Genomic DNA, 22,332 nt, shown 5'->3' on the forward strand with positions numbered 1-22,332 from the left:
ATTTGCTCTGTTTAACCATACAACGTTGTCTGCTGGATGTGTAAATAAGCAATTATTTGCCAACAGGTTTGGCTGATCGGCCTCACGGTGAGGTTGTGTCAGTGTTTACTGTTGCATGATAAAGAAATACATCACAAAGGACACATGAAAAATGTCAAAAGCACTTGTTGAATGGAAATAATGTGAAGTCTCTGTGAGGGCAATAAAGAAACATGTTTGGATGTTTGTCCCTTTCTTCCAGATGGTGTTGTCTGAAGACATGCAGGGCTTGGTGGGCGTGATGCTGCAGTTGGCTGAGGTTTTAACCAACATGATGAACACGTTTCTTCCTGCAATCAATCAGCTGCAGAGCTACCTGCTCTCCATCAACGACCTCAACCTGGTGGCCAGCAACGAGTTCAACGCAGTGTGTAGAATTTATTACTCTACAGTGCTTACGCACACAGTGTGTCTGTGTCTGCTCGCATGCTAATCGATTTTAAATACGCGGAAATCGTGAAGTTTCAGTTTCCCTTTTTCCCCAGATGGCGAGAGGACAGAGGAGCAGCATCTCCAGCAAAGCGACGTTCGTCACCCTCTCTCGAGCGCTGTGCAGTAAGGGCATCCTGGCTCTGTTTGGAATCTCTGAGCTCCCCATCGTGTCCGAGTCAAACCCTTCCACCGCCGACGACCCCCAGAGGGAGGAGATGATTGAGCGCTTCAAGATCCCACGGAATGCCAGTACGTTGGGAGCACAGACTTTTGCAGACAGACATATTGTCAGCACAGTCACCAGTCTTAACACATGTTTGGTCTTGATTTTCAGTGTTTTCCCTGGGGCTCCTTTGCTATCAAAAGCATTTGTAGTTAAATGTTATACTATTTTAAAAAGTAGTAAAAGCAGCTACCATATATACACAATCAAAAAGAAATACCATGCACATCATTTTTCTAGCTTTAGTAAGTGTTTCTGTCTTTTTAAGCCTAAATCACAAAGTTGGCTGTATCAGCCCAACTCTGGAAAGATTTGCCCTAAATTGAATTCTGATATTCTGGACACACAAAGATTTTCACCACCTTGGCTCCCACAAGTCTGTTTAGTTCAGGCTCACTTCACAGTTCATAAAGGACTGTTTTTCTTAACATCAGCCCATGAAATTGATCCGACCGTCAAGTCTTGCCGAAGCTACATATTTGTGACCTTTATTAAAGATTACACTGTCGTCTCGGGAATGATTGGGCTTGAGCTAAGTGCTGCAAACCCTGTAGGAAAGTTAAAGAAAATGAAGAAACTGACTCAGTTTTGGTCTTTTCATGGGATTTGTTACAGTAGCTCAAATATGATCCTCATGTCTACTTGTTTGTTGGTCAAATAAAATGTGAACACTGTGTGTCTAATTGGTTCTTCTCCTTGTGTAGCTCCCTTCTGTACGAACATGTATCTGGACATGGTGAACACCACAGGTGGAGCCATCGCCTGGGCCTTCCTCAAACCGATGCTGATGGGACAAATTCTGTACACCCCTGACACACCCGTCACCAGGGCCATCATGAAGAAGGTATACAGTACATACCTTTTACTCCACCCACACACACAGTGAACAAACTACTCCAGTTTGTGCATGTTTGTGGCATGTGGCAGAATTGGCCTCCCTGCTTTATTTTCCTGTTAATTTCCTTTGTTTTTCAGCTCAAACATGTCACAGCTTGTCGGGGGGTTAGAGCCTTCCTGACCTGTATGAACTTTATCTTCTAAATCCTCCAACATCCCTAATCTGACTCTATCACGCTTATACAGTACAGCTGAAGTGTTTGTCCCTGCCTCTTCGAGGCCATAGTTACCTGTTTAGTCTCCACAGCATGTAGTAAACAAGAAATACAGAGTTGCAGGGTGTGTACACATATTTGTATGCACCGCCATCTTCTACCTTGGTTCTATTTTGAGCAAGTTTGACTTTGTTTTTAGTACACTGCTGCCTTCACAGACTGAAGCACACACACACACACATACACACACGCACAAGGCAGGTTATGAAATCTTGCTGATACCCAGCCATTGCACATGTTCTCACCCTTGTCCTCTCCTTGTGCAGGCCAACGCGACCTTGCATGAGTTTGCAAATCTGAGGAAGTACTCCCAGGACTGGATTGAATCCTCCAACTACATCATAAACTCTGCCCAAATACTCAGCCAAACTTTGCCAATGCTGCAGGTATGAAAACCCAGAACTGTCTTTCCGTATATCTGATTATTCGAGCTTGCTCGCCGTCGTCTGAAAGTTTGGAGATAAACTTTGCAGTGGTCCTCAACGAGTTCCAGCAGCTGAATCTTGATGTTGTGCATTGTCTCTTCCACTCTCCCTCCCCTCCTGTCAGAATTCCCTCGGCAATTCCTTTGTGAAGAACTTCATTGAGATGCAGACAGACATCAATGTCGGCAAAATGAAGGAGACGCTCAGCAACTTCTGTGAGTGAGCATTTGAAGGTCTTACTTTTGTAAGCTGCAGATGCCGGGCTTACCTTTCTATTCCTCCCTCACTTACTGCCTGTAAAATATCTACGCTGTCAGAAAATGGGACTGCTCCGTCGGTTTACGGGAAGCATTGCACTCATCTCAACGTGAATTTCTGCGGGCGTCTCTCCTTGTTGTGATTATGCATGTCTGACTTTGACATGCAGGTATTTAATTAGATTACCTTGTATTGTCAGACCATATTTCTGTCTTTGTTAACATATGACAAAACTGGACATGGCATTAAACAGACACAGCAAGTCATGTCATGTCATTATTTCAATTTGGATTTACAGCAATCAAAGCTGAAACTGCACTGACAGTTGCTTTAACCCTGTTAGTAAATGTGTGTTTTTTAAATTTTTGTCCAAAGCGAACATGACGGCCATGCTGGAGAAGAACAAGCACATACTGAAACAGATCACCACCTTGTCCACCCTGATGGTGGACCTCTCTTCCTGCATCAAGTTTGACCGCTACCGTGGCTACGACTCTGCCGACCAGCTCGACGCCGTCGCTCACGAGCTTGCCAAAAACCGCGATCTCTATGCAAGTGAGTGAATACTGGGTACAATGGACTCGCTCCCGCTGTGCAGTATACATTCATGACCCGCAACGGTTTCCACTCTGCTTGAGTGGATGTTGATTTTGGTCGATTTTGCATTCTCTGACAGCTGAATCACTGTAATACAACCATTTGAAAAAGATTTATGATATTGATTAATCTTTCCCCTTATAATAGGAGTAGCCCAGTAGATTGCCCATTAGGTTTTTCCACATAACAGAGGACTCCAGCCCAGTTTTACAGCCAGCTAGGTTGTTAATGTGCCTTCCATTGTGCAGTAATCCATTACTTTTTATACCTCTGCACTGGCGACAGCTGTGGCTGCAGGCATTATGTTTTCGGGTTGTCCCGTTCTCTTGAACGTGACATCTCAGGAAGGCCCTGAGGGAATTTCTTCAAATTTGGCACCAATGTTCACGTGGACTGAAAGATAAACTGATTATGTTTTGGGGGTCAAAGGTCACTGTGACATCACAAAACACATTCTTTGGCCGTAAGTCAAGAATTCATGCACTTATTAGACAAAATTTCCACACAAATGTCTCAGATGACAAAAAGTGCAGACATTTTCTATCCAGAAGGTCAAAGGTCAGCTTCACTGTGACGTCATAATGTTCTGCAGAGACCCTGGACATCATACACTCAGGAACAGAATGGGAGATTGTGACCATGTTTCACACTTGGTCAGATCCTGAATTGGTGACACTAATCTTGGGTGTCCACCTTGAAACTGTGCTGATTGTAAAGATCTTTTGTGCTGACAGGTTGAAGATGTGTGTGAGGGATACACGGTTCACAATCTGTAGCTTCTTTGCAGCAACATCCATATCTGAAACATTGTAGTTCACCACAAGCTCATTGGTTTTACTGATAATGAGCTTCAGGTGATTGTTGCTGCACCATGTGATGAAGCTCTCTATCAGTCGCCTGGAAAATAGTCTCTAAGTGAAGACAACATGTTTCTCACTGGCAATTATTCAACAGGAATCATGTCAATATAGTACGTAGTAGTAACGTCCATTTCATCAAAAAATATAATTAATACCTTTTATTGAATTCCTTCAAAGGCTTCGCTTCATATATTATATGTGTCTGGACAGACATGGATGTCATGCATACAGACATGAGGCAGTAATTCTACCTCTCGACTTGTGTCTGTGTAAAAGGTTTTGGATAAGATAATGCCAAGGCTTCACGAGTGTAAGCCCAGCCTGTGACAAAGGCTTACAGGAGATCTGATTCAGCAACAGTTTATCGAGGGAAAGGAGAGTTAGGCTGGGCTTTGAATTTTGTCTTGAAGTATAAAGCTGCATGCAGTGAGATGGTGCCATCTGTCTTTAAGGTGTCATCTTCAAGCTTCCCAAAGACGAGGACTCATCCAGGAAGCGTCAGGCGAGATCTTCCTCCTCCGCATCCTCCCTGCCTCCCAAAGTCAGCTACACTATTCGCATGCACATGGACAACGTCATGCGTACAGACAGAGTCCGGGACCCCTATTACGTGAAGGACCCGCACATCTCGGCCAGGCAGACGCTGCGCTACAACCGGGGCTTTGTCTACCTGCAGGAGAACATCGATCGGGCCATCATCGAGACCCAGACTGGACAGAGAGTGACAGAGCCGGCCGTCCAGATGCAGCCCTTCCCTTATCCCTGCCACTCCCGCGATGAGTGAGTCCCCCGAACGCATGCATGCACATTCTGTGCACACATGCACTATGAACATGCCTCTGTATGGATGCTTAGAAACATGAAAGCACACACAGCGCCTATCTGAGGAAACGTACGGGCATTAGTGTGGAATAATGCATACTTTCTCATTATTCATTTGCCACTTGGGATTGACAGTAAGTCGTCATTCACTGGAGCCTTTCACTTCATAATTGGCTCCGCACCATGTGCATGAATATTCACTATGATTTTGCACTCATTTTTGAAGACCATACACACACACACACTCACACTCAAATGCCCTTCAGGCCTTTAATAACCATCCATAAAGAACATCACTCATCTCTGTAGTGTATGTACAACCCAACATGGGTTTAGCATTAACTCGTGCATCGATACACCACAGTGTTTCCAATAAATCATGCTTGAACATGATGCCTTGAGTAAGACTAAGACAGTGCTGATATCTCATATCGGAAGCACCAGCGGGTCACTGTTTCTGGTTCTACCAACTATAAGATACGATGAACCTCACCTCTCCGTCGTTCTGATTTATTACTCAGCATTGCAATTTCTGACATGATAGCTGTGATATATAGCCGTGAGCCGTGTAGTATGAAAAACAGCAAGCGCTAAATTCCTGTGTGTCAGGCTCCAGATATGATTAGGTCAGAATAATAAAAAAAAAAGAAAATAGAGAGGCATTTATTTTGCGTAAATAATAAGAGGATCAGAACACGGCTGTCAAAAAAAAAAAAAATCCTTCAATATTGCTCTTCCACTCTCTGCATCTCTGTTTCTCTGTCAAGACAGCGACCGAATGATAGTCCTTTTCATCTGCTGTTGTTGACAGTGATTGGACGTTAGGTTTTCTAGCAGTTTGACTGACAGCTGGCGTCTCTGTATTCCCCAGGTACCTGGAGGCCATCTCTTTTGTCTTCCCACTCATGCTCATGATGGCCTGGGTGCTGTTCGTGGCTGATTTTGTGAAGAAACTGGTGCAGGAGAGAGAGATGAGGCTGCATGAGGTAATGTTTTCTTTCGCTCGATCAAACCTGCCGCTGAATTTCTGCGCCGAACACTGACTTCTTGGTTTCCAAGTATTTTCATACTTTTTCGATACCACGTCTGATGATACAAACCCTGTTAATTACACATTTGACAGTATTGAAAGTACCAACTATCAAAAAAACATCTGATTTTCATCACCAGTACATGAAAATGATGGGAGTGAACCCGCTCAGCCACTTCTTTGCCTGGTTCCTGGAGTGCGCCGCCTACCTCGTGCTGACCATTTTCATCCTCACGCTGGTGCTCAAGTACGGCAGCATCCTGCCCAACAGTGACGGCTTCCTCCTGTTCCTTTACCTGTGCAACTACGGTTTGAGTGTCCTGGCCTTCACTTACCTGGTCAGCTCCTTCTTTGACAAGACCTACATTGCCGGACTTAGCGGCAGCCTCATTTACATCCTCTGCTTCTTCCCCTTCATCGTGGTGATGGCCGTGGAGACGAATCTCAGCTTCTCCCAGAAGAGCGTCCTGGTGAGGACTCAAGACGTGCATGTTAAACTAGTACAAGTACTGTGATATGTGTAATGACTTAAGACAGCAAATATGTGATTTTCTCTGGGAGATACTGAGAATTGAATGGAGAGATAAGGAACACAGAAGGAGGTTTAATGCCATTTCATTTTGTTCCAAAATGTTATTTACTCTATCTCTCATAGAAAACAATTGTACCAACATTAAGATTCAAAATATATTAATGCAGCTTTGAAATGCTTTATGAAAATGTGTGAATAAACAGTAGCTTTTGCCTCCAGTTGTTTTCCACTGTGAGGTTTTTTTTTTGTTATTTCTCATTTTGACAATAAGCAGGCAGGGATGTAGTGGAGGGTAAACCGACAGTTTACACAGTTTTCTGTTTGCAGAACACACTTTTCATGCAGTCTCATCCTGACATAAATTTTCCCCTTATTTTTTCTGAAAATATGAAAAAGTGATTATTTTGGTGCTCACTATCTGACGATCAATAATTGGAGGTCAGACATTTCATTTTTTGAACTTGGCATCACTGCGTATATCAAAGCCTTTTTTTTTTCCTTGAACAAAATGTTCATATCACGTTGAGAACGGCTTTTGAAGTATCACTTCATAATGCACAAAGTTGTCAAAAGCACAGAAGAGAGGAATTACAGAAAAGCATTGTGTAAAAATAGAAAATATCCTCTTTTTTGCTGCTTCTCTTTTTGTGTTCTGTCTAATTTGCCTCTCGTTTCTCTGCAGAGTTTGTTTTCCCCGACCTGTTTCAGTTACGCCAGTCAATATGTCTCTCGCTACGAGGCCCAAGGAGAAGGTATGCAGACCTCTGACTTGCATCAGACAAAGATCTTTGGACTAAAGCCAATTGAAACGTTTTTTTTTTACTGCTGTCTTCTTTAGGCATTCATTGGAGCAACTCGTACACCTCGCCCATTTCTGGAGACACCGCTTCGTTCGGTTGGCTGTGCTGGCTAATGCTCATCGACTCCATCCTCTATTTCGTCATCGGGGCTTACATCCGCATGGTCTTCCCAGGTAAACTGTCAAATCATAGCCTCTATACAATGAAGCAGGTTGATCTCATGCTGTGCGTTACATCATACGTGCATATGCTTTGCTCGTCGAGAGCCTGCCCGGTCCTTGTCAGGTCAGCTGCTGTTGAAGCTTAATGGCAGAACTGGGATAACAATATTAGGATGACATTAGCATTAATGTTTGCACTCCAGCTACATTTGTGAAGAATCAGGAGGAAATGCATCATGATGCTAGTATCAGTGCTGTTTTTAATAACTCATAAGTGATTTATTAGAGCAGTAATCCCCAAAAGGCCGTGGTTTACAGGGATTTTAGAACAGTGAAGGGGCATCGCGAGGCTCACCATGCTTTTTTAAATGTGACAGAGAGCCTGGTTTAGCTCCATTATGGTGATTGTTTTAAAATCAGGCTCAGCCAATCACAATAAGTCTGTTTTATATGTTTTTTTTTATGGTTATGACATTAAGAGGCCCTAGTTGAAGCAAATACAGCAGTTTAGGAGTTGCTTGGTAATCTTGTCTCTGAATAGTGCTCCGTGTATTTACACTTTGGTTCTTTTTTACCCTGCAGGAAAGTATGGCATCCCAGCTCCGTGGTACTTCCCCTTCAAAGCCTCCTTCTGGGCTGATCTGTGCTGTTGCATTAAGTCAAACAGTAAGGTGGGCAGAGGACTGCTCTTCACCAACATCATGCATAACAACCAGCCGGTCTTCCCCGACGGCAAGGGAAAAGGTACAGAAAAGAAAAAAAAAAGAAAATGCACTGTCCTGCGGCACATTACGATAAGCAGTAATGTCTCCTCAGCTGTGCTGTGCTTTGAAACATGATGTCATGGTCTGCCCCTCACCCTTTATTTCATTCCTGCACCCTGTTAGTTTGATTTACCGGCTGCTTCTGTCTCCATGTTCCTCTCAGGCCAGAGCGCTCTTTCCTCTCAGGCCGGTGAGGATTTCTCAGAGCTACCGGTGGGCGTTTCCCTCCACGGTCTCAGCAAGATCTATGGCGACCGAGTGGCGATTCAGAACCTTAACGTTTCCTTCTACGAGGGTCATGTCACCTCGCTGCTTGGTCACAATGGAGCCGGCAAGACCACTACCATGTATGTGTGGCAAAGCTGTTTTCACTGTATCAGCATGTCTTAAGATTAATGCAAATGCATTTTGACCATTCATATACCGTATGTGGTGTCTTTTTAATTTGATTTGTGCATCCCTTTAATCATCTCAAGGGCCTGCTGCTGACAGGGAGATTGTATTGTCCAAATCTGGCACAGCAAATGCAGCGTGCGAGAGATTAGCCTGATGGGTCTTCATCAATGGAGCACTTACATTTACATTTTAAATGTGACTAATTTTGCTGATGCTATTATCCAGAGAAGTGCACAATGACTGCAACAGCAGAATAAGATTCAGCAACGTAAAAACAACCAAAACCAAGAAGGGATTTCTCGTCCTATGTTATTCCTGGGACCAACAAATCATAATTTAAGAGGAAAGTGCTGCGGAGAAAGTACAAAAAGTAGCTAATGGGACAAAAACAAAGGGCATTTTCAACGTTTTACACTCCAGGTAGCAAATAGGACTATATATTTGAGTTATTTTTGAACTTTTCCACAATTATGAAGCACCAAATAAGCTAAAAACTACTCTAAGATGGTAATAAATAATTATATATGAGCTCTTAAACCAGAATCAACATTCTGTGAATCTATCAATTCAGTGTTTTCATGTAATAAATGATGATGTGTTGCGTACAGGTCTCTCCTGACTGGCCTTTTTGCCCCATCCTCGGGCACCATCGAGGTGTACGGCAGAGATATGCAGACCAACATCGATGATGTTCGCAAAGAGCTCGGCGTGTGCATGCAGTACGATGTCCTCTTCGACCACATGACCACCAAGGAGCACCTGCTGCTGTACGGCCAGATCAAGGCCCCGCACTGGTCACGCAGGGAACTGCTGGAACAAGTCCGCACGTGAGTGGCCAATCACCTGGTGCAGGGAGCATGCTTGGTATCATGATGCACTCAGTCATACTGCATAATGTCTTATAGATGATGTAAGATGATGTTAAGGGTTCTGCAGTGCCAATTGTATTAGTATTTACAACTTGTTTTAACATAAAAAATGTATCTTTAGCTCAGTCAATGGCATGTTCCTGCAATGAAAAGGTGTTATGACTGGGGGTTATGAGAGTGACTAGTTGCAAAGAGGAATAATACAGGTAATAATTAGATGTGGTCGTAATCAAATAGATTGGGGTTATAATTGCTGAAATTTACAGGTATCTTAAGGCCTTTGTGCAAGAATTCTAATCTGTGGCAAGAACAAAATAGTTGACACACTTTTTATACTTGAAAAAGGCCCACACAGCATCACAGGAGCTGTGAAAAGTATCAGATACTTCTACAGCCTTTGAATGCAGGTTGAGAACGATACCCTTCCCCGAGCGTTCTAGGAATAATTTGGAACAATATATTTTCCCTGCTTCAAACTCGTAATTTCCAGAAGAATTTTATAATATTTTATTTTATCTCTTTTTGTACTTTGTGTCTTCTTGGATAAGCTTATTGTCAGAAGCATTAGAAAAATCATTTTTCATTCTGTGGCATCATTAGGCTATGGGTTTAACCCCTAGTTGCATCATGTGACTATTTCTAGAGGGTTTCTGCATGACAAGAGGAGCAGTGATAGGCTCAGATCTAAAGGCAAGAAACTGTGCCCGTCCTCTGGTTCCTGTGGTTAGGAAACCCCTGCTGGGTAACTGATGAAACTGATGGAACGATAACTCAGAAACTGTGTTGTAATGCATAGAAAAAGTATGTTAACACGAGCCCCATGTTAAATGCCTCTCATTGATTTCCCTGACAGGATCCTGGAGGAGACAGGCATGTACGCTCACAGACACAAGCGGGCGGGCACCCTGTCGGGCGGCATGAAGCGCAAGTTGTCAATCTCCATCGCCTTCATAGGGGGCTCCCGCTTGGTGGTTCTGGATGAACCCACCACAGGAGTCGATCCCTGCTCCAGGCGCAGCATCTGGGACATTGTTATCCAGCATAAGAAAAGTGAGTCTCTGAGACACACACACAACTCTCCATTGAACTCCAAGCTACTACAGCTATTACTACTATTATTGCTAATAATGATGAGGAAGAAATGGCAAAAAAAGAGGCAGAACAAAACAAGCAGAGTCTTCTCTTGTTTTATTCTGTGTAGAGTCCTGCCAGGCTTGATATTTGGCCTGATTCTGTTCAGTTTATATCTGCTATCTCCCCTTCAGCCTTATTATTCATCACTCCAACGCGGCTCCCTAACAATGTTACACCAATGGCAGCCGGTCGTATGTCTCGTTTAGCCCTGAAAATAGAATCGATGTGAATCCCTCACACTTCTGCCTTGTTGCCATCAAAGACTAGACAATATCACCCACCACCACCATGTTGGACTGCTGACAACTTGTTAGCTAACTGGAAGTTCAGAAATATTGATATAAATGAGAAGCATCGACAGCCAAACCAGCGCTTCCCAAAAACACAGCTGAGCATTCACGCCTTAATTTCCTCTCGTCTCGCTTACTGCAATTCATTATTTGCTTGCCTCAGTTACGTAGCTACAAACACTCAGAGAGCGCGTCAAACCTCCTCTGGCCGAGCGACACTGGTTCGCTGTTTATTTTGGATTCAATTTCCCAATTTTGTTCATTACTTTTTAAGAAGTCCGTGGTTTCGCTCTGCTATATAGTCAAGATCCTGTCACTTCTCATTCGGCTCCATGACCCCAAACCAGTTGTTGTGAAGGGCCACCAATCCAGCTTCAGACAAAAGGGGGCTCATGCTTTTGTGGAGCAAACACTCCCATAGCATCAGATCAAATCAGCTGAGTCTGCGTTACTTTTAAAAAGCTTTTAAAAACCCATCTGTGTTGGCTGGGATTTACCTTTCTAACTTATTCCTCCAGTGGTTTTATGTTGTTCTTTTATATTCTGTTGTATTTCTCCACGATTGACCGTTCCCCAAACATCTTGTTGTGTTTTATGGTGTTGTGTTTTACATGCACCTGTGAAGCACCTTGTAATACTGTTTTTTAAAGGTGTCATATGTAAGAATTGGCCACCTGTCCAACTCATACTCCACACTCCAAACAAACTGGGGGCAGCATATCACCAGAAAGTTGGGGCGTCCATTCATAAGAGACAAGGGTTTTTTGCTGGGAGCAGGTAGTGGGGGTGGTGGTGCTAATAGTCACTTGCCAAGAGCATCAGCCATCATTGTGTTTACTGTTCCATTCACTGACTAACGGGCCACAGTACCTTCAACACGACAAAAAGTTGGAATAATATTCAGTCGGGGAAACACAAATAGGGCTGCTCAATTATGCAATAAATTTAATTACAATTATTTTGGTCAATATTGACATCAACACTAAAAAAAACTTGCCTTTTTAAAGTGGACTCCCATTAACTAAATATAATTCAACTGAAAAATAAAAAATGAGTATTAGAATCATAATAATGTATGATAATATCCATATTTAGTTAATTAATAGTTATTTTTTGAATGTTTTAAACTAAAATTCCTACATATAGCTCCTTTAAAGGCGGTGCAGAAATAAAATTTGCTTACTTACGTATGTAACACCCAGTCAATACGTAACATTAGAAGCAATTCAGTGTAAGAGGCTTCCATGAAGAACGACTACGGCAGTGACCTATTATACAATAAATGTGTAATTAGTCTCATTGCATGCAATCATCCAATCAAACATGGATGACAATGAGCAATACAAACATATTTTGTTATTAGTCTAATCCTAAACTACACTCAAGATTCCTCCACCTTCCTGTTTCCTAAGAGGGAAAGAGCAGGGAAGAGCCAGGAATCCGGAGCCAACCCTGGAGGGCTTTGCCTCGCTCCGGCTTCTGACTTTAAATTTAGGATAGAATTAATCTAAAAGCAACCCAGAAGGTTTTTTTTTTTTTCTTCAGGCTCTCTCAGGGCAGCAGCAGTAATGGCAGGGAGACTGCTAAATGTCATGTATTTGTAGATGTGGAAAATATCCTGCGTAATTGGCCCTGTCTCAGATGTTAGTGAGATTTTGGTGCCGGGGGAATCTATTTCAAAGTTTTTGCATCGCTTGCCGTTTCTCTGATGATTTGTTTGTGCATGAGGCAGCTTGTGTGTGGCTTTGTCTTTGTAATGTCTGGGTTATGGTTGTTGATTTGGGTGCGAGTTGTTGCGAATGTGTGTGCGTGTCGGCAGCTGCACTTAAAAAGCCGACATGCAGGATAGAGAATGAAAGAAAATCCAAAAAGACACATGAATATGTCTTCTGTGATGTTCTTTCACCCTTCTCAAAACCTTGAAACTCCTACAAAGCTTTATAGATTAGCTTGTCTGGTAAACATCTCCCCGTGTGCATTTAGCTGACATGAAATCACAGGATTTTTTTGTTGTAAGTGTCTTGATATTGACACAATTCCCTTTAACATCCATTTGAGTTAAAGTTACAGGCTAGGGAATGGCATAATATTGCTACACGTGTCATGGCAATCATTTTATGTGTGTGTCCTCTCAGATCGCACCATCATCTTGTCCACCCACCACCTGGATGAGGCTGAGGTACTGAGCGACCGCATCGCTTTCCTGGAGAGTGGAGGATTAAAATGCTGCGGATCCCCCTTCCACCTGAAAGACAAGCTGGGTCAGGGCTACAAACTCACCCTCACCAAGAAGGTACTCAGCCTCACAGGCATCTGGTGTTGTGTTTAACATTATTACGAAAACCGTATACAGTACGACATTTTTTTAAAATATCTTTCTGGTCTAAAACATTTTAGCAGTGAATGTTGAGTGATCTGATGCATTTTACTACACTCTTTTGACACTGAAACTATGCACAGCCTGCATAAATAGTAACTTTTCACACTACATTATTATGTATGAGCTGGCTTGTTCATGTGTAAATAAGTCCCAGGTATTATTTATGCCACATTGGACACTGGAGTTGCGCACAATACATACTTGTATCAGATATATTAAAAAAAACTGCTCAGCGGGCTAAATTCAACACAAGTAATGCTCCAATGACTGCTCCAAACCGGCTCTTTGTTTTAAAGCTCTTTAATGTATGTCTTTCCAAATTTAGCCCTATAGCACGGTTGCATATTTTGGTCCTTCGGTATTCTGTATTTCGGCTGTTCTAATGTCTGTTTCAAGCCGGATCAAATGCCTTCTCTTCATAGCACTCAGTCATGTGAATAATCGAGAGGCGGAAAACCTCAGGCAGCATCAAACAAAATGTGTTTCCATTTCACAAAAGTTTCGATGACTTGTAACTTATTTGGACAATGCATTTATGAAAAGCAGTGACAACGTTTTGTAGCTAACGGCGTTTCAGCTACGCAACAGATGCGCTCCTATTTTAAACAATACAGCTGCCCACGCAGGCAGTGTAACAGTGTATTTTATGCCTCAAGTGTATTTTCTTCCATTTTGCATGCATAGCTACAGTGATTGTTTGATTCTGAGTGCTTCAAACTTGGGAGACCTACACTCAGTACTGTGCCTGAACGCATCCTGACACAGACGGAGGACTGAAGCTGCTGCTGCCGCTCGGCCAATCTGCTGTTTTCATTTCATGGGCTGTGTAGAGCTGGTGTAAGGGTCATGTTTCCAGAAGTGGGTAATCCTAACATGAACTTCTACTGCTCAACATGTCACAAAAGTCAGACATGGATTATGTTAGCAGGGGGAGAAGTCAACCTTGCATGGTCAACGAGTCTGTCGGAACAGAAACATACAGAAAAAAAAGCGAGATTTAAAAAGTAAATCTGCGTGATCTTAAAACTAAAGCATGTCGTGTTGTATCCCTGCTCTTCTATGTGCAGATGCAGAACCTTGAATCAGAGCAGATTGACAACGCTGAACTGAAATCCTTCGTCCAAGCTCATGTACCTGAAGCGCGGCTGAAGGAGGCCCAGGGCGGCGACCTGGTATACTCACTGCCCCCCTTCACCTCATCCAACGCCTCCTCGTACCGCTCCCTCCTGACCGCCCTGGACTCCAACCTGGATGCCTTGCAGCTGGGGGGCTATGGCATCTCTGACACCACCCTAGAGGAGGTACGCTCACGCACACCCACACATAAAAAACACAGGTGTGCACTGCAGACACAGTGGAGAAAAAAGCAGCCTCGACTGCTGAGGTACATTTAAATATTCCCTGTGCAAAATATGGGAGCTCCAGATGTGCTAGTGCTTATAAACTTGATCACATTGACACCCAAGCATAACACAAGCTGTAACATTACGCTGATAGACTCTTTGGCATACACTGATGTTTTCTCTTAATCTGTGTAGGTGTTCCTCCAATTGACCTACGTGAACACAGACTCTGGGGCTGAGGACGGCCCCCTGTCTATCTCAGAGAGGGTCTCCGACACTGGATCCATCGACAGCTTCCCTTCAGACCTCGGCGGAAGCATCTCCGGCTTTGGCGACAAGATCAGTGGGTTCACTCACTTTCACCTCCTCCTTGTTTTGTTGTCGCCCGTCATTTCCCTCCTTCGTTCCAATCCTCCTTTCGCTCTTTCCTTCTTTCCCCTGCACACATCACATCCAATAAAAGACGACAGCAGTGAAAGCTTTACATTTGAAGTAAAAGGACGTATGTGGGAAAACGTTACATCTCATTTTCTTTTATTTTTGATCTTCAATTTTCAAACTTGACCTAAAATACATTAAGAATGCTTACTCAGCTGACCTAGTTCAACAACTTCTACAACTGGAACACCTGTCATGATGGATTACTCTGCCATCTTTTGTGATACAGTCTACCTGTGAACCTTTAGTTCAGTGTACCTTAGAGAGTAAAAGCAGACATCATCAAGGCTGTAAGACAGTAAAAAGTGCATTAGTACAGAAATGATTAAATCCTGTCTCCACTTCTTTCACTCTAGAGCTTACCGGTTCGTCCGCGGTGCACGGCCTGGCCCTGGCCTGGCAGCAGATGGCAGCCATACTGGTCAAGAGGTTCCACCACAGCCGCAGAGACTGGAAGGGCCTGATGTCCCAGATCCTGCTTCCTGTTCTGTTCATGGTGTTCGCTATGGGTCTGGGCTCCATCAGGAGCGACCTACGGCACTACCCCGAGCTGGAGCTTAGCCCTGCGCTTTACAAATTCGACCCAAGCTACTCTTTCTTCAGGTCAGTCCCCACGGCAAACAAATAAACACAGGAGCGCTGGCAGGGGAGTACACTGAGGGAAACAAGGCTAATCAGGGTGCTTTTACACCAAGCATGTTTGGAGCAGTTCGATCGAACTCTGAAGCTTTGCTCTTTTATTTCAATGCATTTGGAAAGGTCAGAGCAATGCCACTGAGACTCAAGTGGTACCAAATAACTGCACCAAGGCACCTGAGAAAGTGGGTATAATTTGATAGAATTTGTCGGGAAACGACTCCAAACACCTTGTGGTTTTAATGCATTAAGCATGGTAATTTAAGCCAAAGGTTACAGATCAATCATCATGCTGTGTGTATCTCAGGTGATATTACTGTTCTACTGTAACTGACTTGGTTTGTTGCAAAGCTTGGAGGATGTCGTAATGCAGTGCCGTGTTTTGCCGTTTTAAAAAATGGCCTAAAGAAAATTATAACAAAAGATCAAGTTTTGAAACCGCGGAGCCGCTAACCGCCACACCTCCGCTGCTTTGATGAAGGGCTGATGCATCCGGTGACTTGATTGAGTTCCTGCATTTTTTTGCGGGGGACGACGGCTCTCGCTTGCTCTGAAATGAATTCGAGGCTGTGGTTTGTTGAAGGGCAGGCAGACCTCAAGGCGAGGGAGCGAGAGAGAACACGAGGGAAAGAGATGATTGTGATGAAGACGGCTGAGATGCGAGATCAAAGTGAGAGAGATTAAGAGTGTCAGGATGTTGCGATGAATGTCTTCATTCTTGAGAAGTGCTGTTGTTTGATCAAGGGGATATGTTGCAAGGGAGAAAATGCTGAGGTGCCAATCCATATTAAAGACCGTGCAGACGCTCTCCTCAGTCCTCTTTAGCTTGATATACAAAAGAGGTTGAAAAATGATATTTATTTATTTTATCAGTGGGTTTATTGTGGGTGGAATATGGATGAAGATGCTCCATCTATCCATCCATTTTCATTGTCCAGACATCCCTCTCCTCAGTAACTTTTTCCAGCTTGTCCTGGAGATACTGAGGCGTTTCAAAGCTGGATGAGATATATGATCTCTGCAACATGTTCTGGGTCTGCTCCGGGGTCTCCTAGGTGGACAAAAAAAAACCTGCAAAGGAAGGCGCCCATGAACCATCCTGGTCATATGCTTGAACCACCTGAATTGGCTCCTTTTTGACGCAAAGGTGCAGCTGCTCTAACCCCATCCACCCTGCGGAGGAAACTCTCATTCTTTCGGTCACTAATCAAAGTTCTCGACTGTCAATGAGGGTTGGAGCGTTGATCCACCGGTTAATCGAGAGATTTGCCTTCCCACTCAGCTCCCTCTTTGCCACAGTGGTCCAGTACGATGCTCCCAGTACTGCCGGTGCCACACCAGTCCGCCCGTTGATCTCACGCTCCTTTTAGCCGTCATTCATGAACAAGACCCCAAGATTGAGCTCCTTCACTCCTGACCCAGAGGGAGCAATCCACAGTTTTCCAGCATAGAGCCATGGCCTCAGACTCGTTCCGACCGCTTCAGTCGTCTCTTATTTAGTATAACTATACATAGGATGTCACTTGCAATGAACTTTCTCCGGGCACTGTGTTTTCAGACCTGCCTGCGCTGCAAATGTAATGATCTGAATGTTTATTTATGACTGTATTTTGTGTGCGTTTAAAGACAGGGGATGGCTGAAATAACAGAAAGCCACTTAAATATAAAGTGGCAAATTTTGTGTCCCAATGTTATATTAGAATCTCTGACAGTGCCTGGCGGCCGTTTTATTGACAATGTTGTGAGTTAGTAAATTGCTCCTTAACCAGCTTCTCCACCAAGAAAACCTTGATAAATGCCAGCCGTGAATTCCAGTTCTTTATAACCCCCACCACCAAGGTCGATTTGAATAAATCAATATGGACTTAAACAACATCTGTCTCTTTGCCGGTGCCATGTCAGAGCCTTGTGAAAAACATATTGTGTTCATGTTATTATTCTTATTGTAATACATGATGTGGTTCACTTAAATGTCTTTGAGCTGAGGCTGACTGTATGTTTTCTGGCTCCACAGTGACCAAAATCCCAGCTCCAGCCAGCTGGTGGACACCATGATGTCATTCCCTGGGATCGATAACGCCTGCCTCGACAAGTCTGATAACCCGTACGTTATCACGCCTCAAATGGCAGCTGTTTTTTCCTGAAAATGATAAATTTGTCACTGATGCTCTGCTTGCCTCTATGTATTCCACCCCTATCCACACATACTGTGTTTTCATATTTCACTCATTGTCATTCTTTTCATGCCTCCTCTTTCACCTTGTTTCATTTTACTAGTCTCCCTCCAATTCCTGCTGCTCCTTCCCCTCTTCCTCGTCTCTCTCATGTCCCTCCCCTCTATTTTTCCCACTGCTCAGCTCAACGTATGTGGCTGAAAGCCTGCAGCAGGACTCCGCGATGTGAGAGGATCATTTGTATTCCGTAAACACCATGTGTTTATAGGGGAAATTTTGCCCTTACAGGCACTCAAATCAATGTTGGCACTCATGAAGCAGACCTCGTGTGCATTTTAAAATTCTCTCCAAAAAAATACATGAATAAATGGAGAGAGATCAGGAAAGATCCTATGGGGCGAGAGAGATGTGTTGCTCATGATGTCCTATAATCACAACATTACAACTAAAAGGCTGCTCGGTGCTGCATTTACTTTAAAAATTAAACGGTATGATCATTGGTGTTGACTCGTTTAAAGTAACAGGTGTGCATGTGAGTGTGCAAAGCCATGTGTCATGCTACAATCGCGTTTTGATCTGCACAAAGTGTCCCTGCAAGCATTTGGCAGAAAGCAGAATGTGAGGGAGCTGAACATCAACCCACACAAGCGAATTTCACACAATATCATATTACAGCACATATTAAACAGCTTTGAAAGCTGTTTTCATATCAGAGAACACATTTGGGTCCTGATCTCACAAAAAAAACCTTGCAAGCTCACAGCCACAGTATGAATGGGTGCAGATTTTTGCCATTTTATTTCTTTTTGGCACCAAATGTGCACAGGTTTTTAGCATTAATGCAGATCGTCATATCAAATCACTCTCAAGATGTGATCTGGGGTGTGTCCAGGGACTGCAGACTCCCATCATTTCACTGAGCCACCGTTTCACTTTGTGTTTCTTTTTAAGGGTCTGCACAAGAGACGCAAACAAGTGGACTTCCAGAGGGAACAACTCCAAAGCATCTGGTGTCTGTAAATGCACCCGTCAGGAACAGGTGAGCCCGGGTCACCAAGAACAGTGTGTGTGTGAGTGAGTTTTTCTGTTCTCATGCCTCTGTGCTTCTAGACATGAATGTGTCCTCCTGTGCTCATGTGCATGATTGCTTGAGAAAAGGCCAAGTGTAATGCATTTGTCTCTTCTGTGCACTGCAGGTTTGCAACGGGGACGACTTCCAGCCCCCGCACAAGAAGATCCCCTCATCTCAGATCGTGTACAACCTGAGTGGCATCAACGTGGAGAACTACCTGGTGGTCACAGCAAATGACTTCATCAGGAACAGGTGAATGCCACCAGTGTTTGCGCTTAGCTAATGAGGCCACGTTGAGAATCAACCCATGCTTCATTGATAGTTTGCTGTAGACTGAGTTCTGATCAATACTCTAATTGTATAAACAAATGAAGCGATTTTTTTTTAATTGCACGAACTATATGAAGCAATGCTCTGAGAAAACCCAAGCAGTCCATCACATATTGTTCAGTTTAGAATTACATTTCATAATATTACATCATTTTGGTGAGTTAACATGAGACAGTTTTGCAAATAATGTATGGGGCTCGATTTCCTTTTAGCTTTAAGTCAGAGTGGAAGATTGATGATTCTCCAAGTATCCATTTAAAGACTCCTTTTTCTTTTCAGTCTTTTAAATGATATACACCAGTGAACTGGGAAGCCTTAAATAGTTAAAACTCACAAAGGAAAGGAAATTCATTGCACACAAAATGGAGATGTGCTGAAATCTAAATGGCTGGATGTTCAGTTGTCGCCTGAAGGCTTCAGATTAAACAAATGGACTTCTAGTGCCTTATCAATCGTATTTGTCATACTTTTATAATAACATTATTAAGAATAAACTTTATTTATATAGCATTTTTTTTATTAAGGTTACAAAGTGCTTTACAGAAAGAAATTTACATTCTTCTGTTTGTTTGGTTTTCCAGGTATGGTGGCTTTGCTTTTGGCGTCCCACTCCCCCCGGACTTGCAAATGGACATAACAGCGGTGCCCAAAAACCGCACTCTGACTAAGGTACATTTTTCTCCTGCTTCCCTGCCGCCCGCCTCATTATCACTTTAACTGCTGCGCTCATGAGTTGCTCAAAGTCCAAACATGACACCCTTGCTAAAGTTGTCTTGCTACAAGATCCAGGCTCGCAGATGGAGCTGCATTGTTACACCATCAGTGTCATCATAAATATGCTTTACTGCAGCAATCGTGCCGCTGTTTTAGTGTGTAAATTTCCTCAGATGATGACGTCTACATTTGTTGTATCTTTAAAGGCTTGGTTTCAAAACACTGGAATAGCACACTGTGAAGACGTACAAATATACTTACCATACCCTGATCTGTAGCAGCGTGATTGATGGTTTCTATGCATCTCTGTGTTTATGCATGCATGGGTTTAGGTCTGGTTTAACCCTGAGGGCCACCACACAATGCCAGCATACTTAAACAGCCTCAACAACTTCATCCTACGCTCCAATCTGCCAGCGGACAAGGATCCACGTAAATATGGTAAGCTGGAGTTGGCGCTGAAAAAATGTGATATGTAAAACTAAAAGTTTCTTCAGCTATAGGACACAATCTGAGATTTCAGTTGAATTGATCAAGTATTTTATACTTAGAAAGACTTGCTATTTAACTTTTACATGGTAATACACATTTGTTGCTGTTTAATCCTATTTTGTGATATTTTAGTAATTTTAGATTACATAATCGTTTTGGTGGTATTGTCCTTCGTTCGTGCAGACACACAACACTTCCTGGTATTGTGATCGATAAGATGAGAGAAATGGCTGGGGTTGTGCAGGAGGGATGCACACATCAGCATGAGGAAATCTACGAGGAAGGTGCCACTGACCAAGCAGTGCATTTTGCACACTAAATATAAAGAGAGCTGTAAACAGTGTGTTTACTCATGGTTCATTTCACTGGATTAAAGCCAGGGGGTGCTGTGTGTCCTTAGACTCACATCATTATGCATGTTGAATGCTGATGAGTGCCGCTCACTGGGGAGCTGTGCTGAAGAGAACGAGGCTGGCCCACGTTTTCAGGACTATTTCAGCTCTGAGCATCACCCTGACCATCTGCCTGCCAGCAGGAGCACTCAGCCATACACACACACACACACAAACACACATGAAGAAAACATACAGTGCACAGACGTACATGCACACACACATTTCCTCCCCACTGGATGATAAAAGTGCTCGAGGGTAGCGTAATCATTTAAATGTTACCTGCAAGCTCACAGCGGTGGTGGTGGGAGTGAGGAGGGTGGAGATCCTGGAAGATTACTTTTCAAGGTGAAAGTTTATCCATCAAATGTGAAGCCCTAACCCTGACATTGTGAGCTGCAGTACAAACTCTGGGTTGGGACCTTTTACAGGTCTGCAACAGTCTCTCTCGCAGGATATCCGCCCACTGCCACAGATGTACCATCGCTCCTATCCACTGTTCACAGCAAAACATCTGATCCCACATGCAGCAATGTTTTGAACTGAACGCCTTTGCTCCACCGAGAAAATGGACAGTTACTCAACTGTTAAATGATCCACATTTAGAAGGCACGAACTGAAAAAAACACCGTATTTAATGTTTTTAAAAATAAAGGGGCGGAAACAGCCTCACCTTGAGGCAATGAGAACCAAAATGTTGTAAATGTTAAAGATCATGAACAGTTTTTCTAATAATAATCAAATAATCGGCTACGATTTTAATATCTATTAATAGTTATGTAAGATTTTGTCATTTTTTTTAAGCAGAAATGGCAGAAATCCACTGGTTCCAGCTTCTCAAATGTGTTTTTCTATGATTGCATATTAAATATCTTTGGGTTTGGGACTGTTGGTCAGACAAAATGAGCAATTTAGAATTTGGGCTCTCACAAATTGTGATGGGGCTTTGCTAATCTATAATGAATATCGCAGTTGGTTGAAGATGTAGCAGTTTCCCATCGGAAAAGACAAGATCTGGGAACATCTGACTGTCGAGTAATAATGATGGATGTTGATGATTAATTAATGATGATCAGATTTGGAGTTGTCAGTGGAGCCCATGAGTTCCACCAAAGTGCCCTTGAGCAAGGCACTGAGCCTCCAACTTGGTCCGGGGCTGCTGTGCTTTGGGTGAACTCTCCTATCTCAGGAAATGTGAGCAGCGACATGTCGGGGGGCAGTTTGTGTCTGTGAGCATCTAGAAGACCCTGAAAAAAATGATAAAGAAAATTCAATTTCTTTGTGTGTGCACCAGCAAATGAAATCATCTTGCACTATATTTTTCAATTAACTGTGGCCCAGGCTAAGAGAATATCATTGCTCATTTAGCTCCCGTGCCGAAAAATAGCCCGCATGCAGTTGTTTTTCCATTGCTAACACAATTCTCTGTTTCCCCCTGTTGCAGCCATCTCAGTGTCCAGTCACCCCTATTTTGGCCGGGAGGATGATGAAGATATAATGTAAGGATCGCACTTAAATTTTTTCCTCCTGCTGAAACCTTCCATATTCAACATCAATTGCTGTATTTGCTGAATAATATTTTAATTAGCGTTCTAATTAGCGAAAATACACCTAAAA

At 43.2% G+C, this 22,332-nt stretch overlaps 1 protein-coding gene across 1 annotated transcript in view; it reads left to right on the plus strand.

The window, feature by feature from the left end:
- The window catches only part of abca12 (ATP-binding cassette, sub-family A (ABC1), member 12), a 67,392-nt gene that overhangs the window by 31,767 nt on the left and 13,293 nt on the right, over positions 1 to 22,332 (plus strand). Inside the window, exons 34-58 of the mRNA XM_041950730.1 lie at positions 242 to 406; positions 525 to 720; positions 1,399 to 1,538; positions 2,073 to 2,192; positions 2,356 to 2,446; positions 2,865 to 3,044; positions 4,399 to 4,726; positions 5,640 to 5,754; positions 5,939 to 6,268; positions 7,013 to 7,082; positions 7,169 to 7,303; positions 7,874 to 8,035; positions 8,219 to 8,402; positions 9,060 to 9,278; positions 10,174 to 10,370; positions 12,880 to 13,037; positions 14,192 to 14,425; positions 14,663 to 14,810; positions 15,262 to 15,508; positions 17,556 to 17,645; positions 18,667 to 18,754; positions 18,912 to 19,039; positions 19,699 to 19,786; positions 20,164 to 20,272; positions 22,160 to 22,214. Of these exons, the coding sequence (XP_041806664.1) occupies positions 242 to 406; positions 525 to 720; positions 1,399 to 1,538; positions 2,073 to 2,192; positions 2,356 to 2,446; positions 2,865 to 3,044; positions 4,399 to 4,726; positions 5,640 to 5,754; positions 5,939 to 6,268; positions 7,013 to 7,082; positions 7,169 to 7,303; positions 7,874 to 8,035; positions 8,219 to 8,402; positions 9,060 to 9,278; positions 10,174 to 10,370; positions 12,880 to 13,037; positions 14,192 to 14,425; positions 14,663 to 14,810; positions 15,262 to 15,508; positions 17,556 to 17,645; positions 18,667 to 18,754; positions 18,912 to 19,039; positions 19,699 to 19,786; positions 20,164 to 20,272; positions 22,160 to 22,214 (3,977 nt within the window). The remainder of the gene's footprint in view (positions 1 to 241; positions 407 to 524; positions 721 to 1,398; positions 1,539 to 2,072; positions 2,193 to 2,355; positions 2,447 to 2,864; positions 3,045 to 4,398; positions 4,727 to 5,639; positions 5,755 to 5,938; positions 6,269 to 7,012; positions 7,083 to 7,168; positions 7,304 to 7,873; positions 8,036 to 8,218; positions 8,403 to 9,059; positions 9,279 to 10,173; positions 10,371 to 12,879; positions 13,038 to 14,191; positions 14,426 to 14,662; positions 14,811 to 15,261; positions 15,509 to 17,555; positions 17,646 to 18,666; positions 18,755 to 18,911; positions 19,040 to 19,698; positions 19,787 to 20,163; positions 20,273 to 22,159; positions 22,215 to 22,332) is intronic.

This window comes from Chelmon rostratus, chromosome 13 (genome assembly GCF_017976325.1).
Source record: "Chelmon rostratus isolate fCheRos1 chromosome 13, fCheRos1.pri, whole genome shotgun sequence".
NCBI lineage: Eukaryota > Metazoa > Chordata > Actinopteri > Chaetodontiformes > Chaetodontidae > Chelmon > Chelmon rostratus.